At 50.1% G+C, this 7,209-nt stretch overlaps 1 protein-coding gene across 1 annotated transcript; it reads left to right on the forward strand.

Annotated features, from left to right (window-relative positions):
- Positions 1 to 465: 465 nt before the first annotated feature.
- Positions 466 to 6,795, forward strand: LOC133236500 (BOLA class I histocompatibility antigen, alpha chain BL3-7-like). The gene is made up of 8 exons (XM_061398560.1): positions 466 to 612; positions 902 to 1,171; positions 1,371 to 1,646; positions 2,952 to 3,227; positions 3,337 to 3,450; positions 3,895 to 3,924; positions 4,064 to 4,127; positions 4,291 to 6,795. The coding sequence occupies exons 1-7, from the start codon at positions 549 to 551 to the stop codon at positions 4,084 to 4,086; spliced, it is 1,053 nt and encodes a 350-aa protein (XP_061254544.1). The 5' UTR covers positions 466 to 548; the 3' UTR covers positions 4,087 to 4,127; positions 4,291 to 6,795.
- Positions 6,796 to 7,209: the final 414 nt, after the last annotated feature.

Here is a 7,209-nt window from a genome sequence, read left to right on the forward strand (position 1 = left end):
TATTCCATGTTAACTGTGTGAGTTATTAATATTATTCTAAATAAATGAATAAGCAAATTCTAACTCTATTATTTCTATGCAAAATATCGATAGAAGTAACTATAAACAAAATTACCCTTGGGGTCCACACTAATTTGTTGGATTGTATAAATATTCTGACCAAAAATGTTTTGAAAATCGCTGACTACAAGCCCCTGGGCCAGGACACAGGGAGTGTGACAAAAAGCTCTTGGTGCAGGAGAGGAGGGATCAGGACAACGTCCCAGGTTCCCTGGAGGGCAAGGGTCTCAGGGTCTCAGAGTCAAGGGCCGTGTCTGGCTGGGGCCGGGACACTCCATCTTGGGGCTTCCCATCTCCACGAGTTTCACTTTCTCTCTCACAACCTGTGTCGGGCCCTCCTATCTGGACACTTGTGACGCGGCCCCAGGTCTCACTCCCATTGGGTGTCCAATTTCTAGCTGCAGTTCATTCATCTCCGCGGTACCAGGTTACAAAGTGTTCATCCACCCGCTGGACTCGCTTCTCCCCAGACCCCGGAGACGCGGGTCATGAGGCCGAGAACCCTCGTCCTGCTGCTGCCGGGTGCGCTGGTCCTGACCGAGACCTGGGCGGGTGAGTGCGGGGTCTGGAGGGAACGGGCTCTGCGGGGAGGTGGGTGGGCAGGACCTCCAGGGAAGGAGCGAGCCCGCCGCCCTCGCTCAGACCTGCCCCCTCCCCCAGTCCCGATCTGTCCCTCCCTTGCTTCCCGCCCCCTCTTCTCTGCCCCCCAAGTCCTGGTCCTTCTCCGACCTTTTCCGTCTCACGAGCCCCTGGCCCTTCCCTCCTCCCAGTTCCGTCACCTCAGGCCCGGGACCCGAACCACGAGGAGGTCGGGCCGAGTCTCACCTCTTCCCGCCCCCAGGCTCCCACTCCCTGAGGTATTTCTACACCGCCGTGTCCCGACCCGGCCTCGAGGAGCCCCGCTTCATCATCGTTGGCTACGTGGACGACACGCAGTTCGTGCGGTTCGACAGCGACGCCCGGGATCCGAGGATGGAGCCCCGGGCGCGGTGGGTGGAGCAGGAAGGGCCGGAGTACTGGGATGACCAGACAAAGACAGCTAAGGACACCGCACAGATTTTCCAAGCGAACCTGAACACCCTGCGCGGCTACTACAACCAGAGCGAGGCCGGTGAGCGACGCGGGCCCGGGTCCGGGTCACGACCCCCATCCCCAGGGACCGGCGGGGTCGCCCCGAGTCTCCGTGTCCGAGGGTCACCCCGACACTGTGGGACCCGCCCCTCCCCCCGACCCGTGAGGAGCTCGCGGGGACTTGACCCGGTTTCATTTCAGTTTGGGTTTAATCCCTGCGGATGGTCTGGGCGGGTCAGGGTCTCACACCCTCCAGGAGATGTACGGCTGCGACGTGGGGTCGGACGGGGGTTTCCTGCGCGGGTATGATCAGTTCGCCTACGACGGCAGAGATTACATCGCCCTGAACGAGAACCTGAGCTCCTGGACCGCGGCGGACATGGCGGCTCAGATCACCAAGCACAAGTTTGAGCTGCGTGGTGCTGCGGAGCGTGTGAGGAACTACCTGAAATGCGAGTGCGTGGAGTCGCTCGGCAGATACCTAAAGACCGGAAAGGACACGCTGCTGCGCACAGGTACGAGGGGCGCGGGGCCACCCTGATCTTCCCTCAGGCTACAGCTGGCTTCCCACGAGTAGAAGAAAGTGGTGCCCCTATGGGAACAGCGCCCCAGGTTCTTGTCAGGAGAGGGAGGAATGCGCCCAGGTTTTCAGTGAAAAAGTTGGCTTAAAGCTCAACATTCAGAAAACGAAGATCATGGCATCTGGTCCCATCACTTTATGTGAAATAGATGGGGAAACAGTGTCAGACTTTATTTTTGGGGGGCTCCAAAATCACTGCAGATGGTGACTGCAGCCATGAAATTAAAAGACACTTACTCCTTGGAAGAAAAGTTATGACCAAACTAGATAGCATATTGAAAAGCAGAGACATTACTTTGCCAACAAAGGTCGATCTAGTCAAGGCTATGGTTTTCCAGTGGACATGTATGGATGTGAGAGTTGGACTGTGAAGAAAGCTGAGCACTGAAGAATTGATGCTTTTGAACTGTGGTGTTGGAGAAGACTCTTTGAGAGTCCCTTGGACTGCAAGGAGATCCAACCAGTCCATTCTGAAGGAGATCAGCCCTGGGATTTCTTTGGAAGGAATGATGCTGAAGCTGAAACTCCAGTACTTTGGCCACCTCATGCGAAGAGTTGACTCACTGGAAAAGACTCTGATGCTGGGAGGGATTGGGGGCAGGAGGAGAAGGGGACGACAGAGGATGAGATGGCTGGATGGCATCACTGACTCGATGGACGTGAGTTTGAGTGAACTCCGGGAGTTGGTGATGGACAGGGAGGCCTGGCGTGCTGCGATTCATGGGGTCGCAAAGAGTCGGACATGACTGAGCGACTGAACTGAACTGAACTGAACAAGACGGTGACTCACCAGTAGCTTCATTTCTCTGAAGGACAATTAAGGAATCCAGTGTCTTTGGAGAAGAAGCAGGAAACCATCCCTGAAATAACTGGTCAGCGGTGCCCTTTCACCCTGCCCGCCATCTTGTGACCCATGACTTTCTCAAGGCCTGTTCTCAGACCAAGAGCATCATAAAAGGCCAGACTCCAGCTTTTCTGAGTCATTCAGTTTCCAACAAAGTCAGGACCATTGCTCTGTGTTCTCCCCCTTAAGGTGGAGCATCCTACCATGGCTCTCACCCTGACTCCAGAACTTTACAAGGACTAGGAGATTTTCCCACACACCAGAGCCCAGGCTGGTGTTTGTGCTTTTTCTTTTCAAACTCATGCTCTCATCATTACTCAGAATGATTACGTGATGCTTCCTCCATGGCCCATGGGAGTAATATAAAGTGTGAATTTTCTGATTCTTCTTCCTCAGACCCTCCAAAGACACATGTGACCTGTCACCCCATCTCTGGTCATGAGGTCACCCTGAGGTGCTGGGCCCTGGGCTTCTACCCTGAGGAGATCTCACTGACCTGGCAGCGTGACGGGGAGGACCAGACCCAGGACATGGAGCTTGTGGAGACCAGGCCTTCAGGGGATGGAACCTTCCAGAAGTGGGCGGCCCTGGTGGTGCCTTCTGGAGAGGAGCAGAGATACACATGCCGTGTGCAGCATGAGGGACTTCAGGAGCCCCGCACCCTGAGATGGGGTAAGGATGGGGTCGGAATGGAGCTTTTCTCAGATAAAGCAGGAGCCCTTCAGGACTCAAAAGTCAGGACTCAAGCCTGAGGTCAGGGCCTCTTCCTTTTCCTCCACAGAACCTCCTGAGACCTCCTTCCTCACCATGGGCATCATTGTTGGCCTGGTTCTCCTCGTGGTGGCTGTGGTGGCTGTGGTGACTGGAGCTGTGATTTGGAGGAAGAAGCGCTCAGGTAGGGAAGGGAGGGAGGGATCTGAGTTTTCTTGTCTCACTGAGGGGTTTCAAGCCCAGGTAGAAGTTTGCCTGCCTTGTTCCTGGGAAATACCATCCATACATATGGGCTTGCTGGTCTGGGGCTGATGCTCACGTTGACCCTTTTGTAAAGTACATGTGAAAATGAAAGATAGATTTTTCGCCTTCATAATTCCAGTTGGGGCCTGTTTCTCAGCACCTGAAAGTCAGCGGGGAAGGTCCCCACAGAGTTCAGACCTCTAGAAGGGTTGGAGATGGTCTAGACACACCCCCCCCCATCTCCTTTCTTTATATTCCTGATTCTGTCCTGGATTTTTGGTTACAGTTCCAGAAAGTTCTCTGGGGTCCAGAAGTAGGGAGTTTCTCTAGGATATCATGATTCGGCCTTCTCCATGGATTCTCACGTGATGTTTTCTTCTTTCAGGTGAAAGAGGGCACTACACTCAGGCTGAAAGTAAGTACAGAGGGGATACGATACCTGGGACCCTTCTGAGGGTGCAGACAAGAGGTCATGGGGGCTCATCCTCCTCAAAGTGCCTTCTCTAGTTTCTTCCCTGTGGATTCTGACCACATCCTGGTCTTTTCTCCCCCAGGCAGTGAACGTTTATCAGACTAGAGCTCTGATGTGTGGGACCAGAGCTCTCATGGATCCTAGAGGTGAGACCCTGGAGGTTCTTGACTGGGAGAGGAGTTGGTGCAGGGGGGACACACTGGGTGGTGGGGGTCTTTGAGTGGGACATGTGAGCATGTGGGGGGCTGTGGAGAATGTGAGCCCTTACATGACTGACCTACACTGGTTCATGATTCTTTTCTTTCACAGTGTGAAACAGCTACCTCGTGGGGACTGAGTGATGCAAGACTCCATATCCCACCCCTGCATTATGACTTGAAGATCTGACTTCACTTTCTGCAGAAGTCATCTGAATGTGTCTGTGCTGCTATTAGCATAATGTAAAGAAGTGGTGAGCCTGGCCCTCCTCTGTCCACCACGACCCCTCCACACCCTGGACTGTTTTCTCTGATGGTCCTTCCTGATCCAACAGAGGCCAGGCTGGGCTGTCTCCCTCTTTGTCTTAACTTCTTTTCCTTTTTCATATCTTATTGAAAATCAGGATCCAAACTACAGATTTCCCCCATAGGTCCTCATCAATCTAGTCCCCTAGTGTTTGCCTGTGTGGGTCTGTTTTGTAAAACTTAACAAATGTTTGTACAGTTTTAGTATGTCTAAATGTCTTTAATAATATTAAATTTAGTAAAAGCAAAGAAATTGCTTTTCTTTTACGATCATTTTAGTCATCTTCATGTACGCTTTATCCTTACTAATCAAGTCTTTTATTTCATTTTCAGTTTTTTTTCATTTCCCTCAAAATATCAATGTTACTGGTTTCTAAGAACTCATTTATGGCTAAGGATAGTAGCTATTTGTCATGCAGTGTAAATGAAATACCATGTTTTATTGCTACCTGGTAAGCCCTTAAAGCAGAGTCTAATTTGGGCTTATATTTGGTTAGAAAATAGGACCCATAAGTCAACAATAATTGTTTTCTGAAAAGAAAAATATCCTGTGATGTAGTGTGAAGGAGGGTTGGTTGCCAAGAAGGGAAGAACAGCACTTGTGAGAAACACACAAGTGGCACTGATGTCAGTGTGAGTAGATGTTATGCTGTAGCTACCACAATACAACATTTGGCCTGAGGTCACATTATAAAGATATAGGGAGGTGCTTCACATTGATCCTGCTTTCCAGGTGGCTCCGTGATAAACAATCCATTTGCCAATGCAGAAGACTTAGGAGATGCAGGTTTGATTCTTGGGCTGGGAAGATCCCCTGGAGAAGGGAATGGCAATCCACTCCAGTATTCTTGCCTAGAAAATTCCATGGACAGAGGAGCTTGGGGGGCTACAGTCCATGGGTCGCAAAGAGTTGGATGTGAATGAGTGACTGAGCACAGACACAGCACATTACACTGACCATCCATTCATACCAGCTGCATGCCACATACATGACACAGTGTTTTACATCTGGGAAACATCACTGACGTTAAAGAGAAAAGTTGCTGGCCTCATGGAGCATGTATTCAAGTGCTAGGAGACAGACTATGTCTTATCAGTAGGCTAAATAAGGAAAAGTGTTCTGTTGTGAAAGGATGGGAAGAACAGAAAGATGCAGTGGGGAACGTGATGCACAGTGTGAGTGTGAGGACAAGGAAGGTGGCTGTTGTACTAGGGTGGTCACTGTGGGTCTCACCGGGAAACTGGCCTTTGGGGAAAGATTTAAAGGACAGGCTAGTTACCCCCGATGACTGGAGGAGGTTCTTTCCAGGCAGGGGGAACCTCCAGGCAAATGCACCAGGGCAGGAGTGCCGGGAGCCACCTCGGGAGATCCCACCCATGACAAAGGTCATGCGGAAGAGACCTGACAGGCAAAGGCGGATCAGGCCTCGAAGGACCCCTGAATCTGCTCGAGCATGTACCCCAAAACCAGAATCTGTCTTACTATTTTGTGCCTTTCACCAACTCCTCTGACATTAACAGGGGGCTATCCCCGACCACCTTTCTCTGGAAAAAGTCAACTTAGGGCTTTAGCTTTATGTCTCCTGGGCATGATAGGAGTGTTTCAATTCAAACCCCTCTGACGGCTTTCTAGCTTGCCTGGCAGGTTTATCTATACTCTTGCAATTAACACATATGGTGGTTCACAGCCTCCCAACCGTGAGAGACATTCTAAACATTCTAAAACATTCTAAAAATATAGAGCCTTTTGAAGAGTTAAAAACTATTAGAGTAGTGCTGGTGTAAGATTTCATTGTTGAGCCAATGCTTGCTGCCAAGTTCCCATATCCCTTATCCATTGTACACCTGGGAGTGCATTAGTTAATGTAGTTGGAATGTAAGAAAAACAAGTAGTAGCCTTGGAATTAACCTCATCAGACCTTTGAGCTAATTGGTTCTTTCTCTCTTGTAACCTGCCATACCTTTGCTCTATGAAATGTAACTTTGTTCAGTACTTTTTGAGGGTGATGCAGATTGGAAAAATAAAGAAAAAACACTTTAAAGGAGAAAACAAGTTTTCTGGTTGACCAACCTTTATCAGAAAAGAGTTATAAAATGTTGGCAGGCCACAGGGCCAGAAGATAATGTACATAACACAAAGACCCTTGTCAATGAAAAGGTATGCAGGAAACATCCTGGTCCCAGTGAAGGTCAAACTGATGTCATGTTGAGCTGCCTCTGTATGACTTTGTGTCCTTCACTTCTGAAAATGTGTAATTCAGGGTATAAAAGCTCCTTTTGAAAATAAAACTGCAAATCCCATTTCTCCAGAGCTCTGGTCTCTGTGTCTTTCTTTTTCTCTCTCTTTTTTTTCTTTAGGCTGACCCCTTGAAACAGAGAGGCTCTCTGAGTTCACTTTTTTGCCTGGGCTTCTAAGACCCAATCGGGAAGGCACCCTGCATCTTCACCCAGGGGAGAGGGTGCCCTGAGTCTTCACCCCACCGAGAGGGCGCCTGCGGCCTCCGTGAACAGAGTAAGTCCTGTGTCAGGGACTTTATTTGGCTTTCTGTGTAAACCAAGGAATATCAGCCTCCTTTTTTCTCTTTATTCTTTATTCTCTTATCGTTCGACCCCGGACTATCAGGTTTCAACCCATTATAAGACCTGTGTCATCTCTCTCTTGCCGACCTCGTCTTTCCTGAGGGTACCCTAGGATCCTGCTGGGGCTGGACCCCAGCACAGGAGG

The sequence above is a fragment of the Bos javanicus genome, chromosome 23 (assembly GCF_032452875.1).
Source record: "Bos javanicus breed banteng chromosome 23, ARS-OSU_banteng_1.0, whole genome shotgun sequence".
Taxonomy (NCBI): domain Eukaryota; kingdom Metazoa; phylum Chordata; class Mammalia; order Artiodactyla; family Bovidae; genus Bos; species Bos javanicus.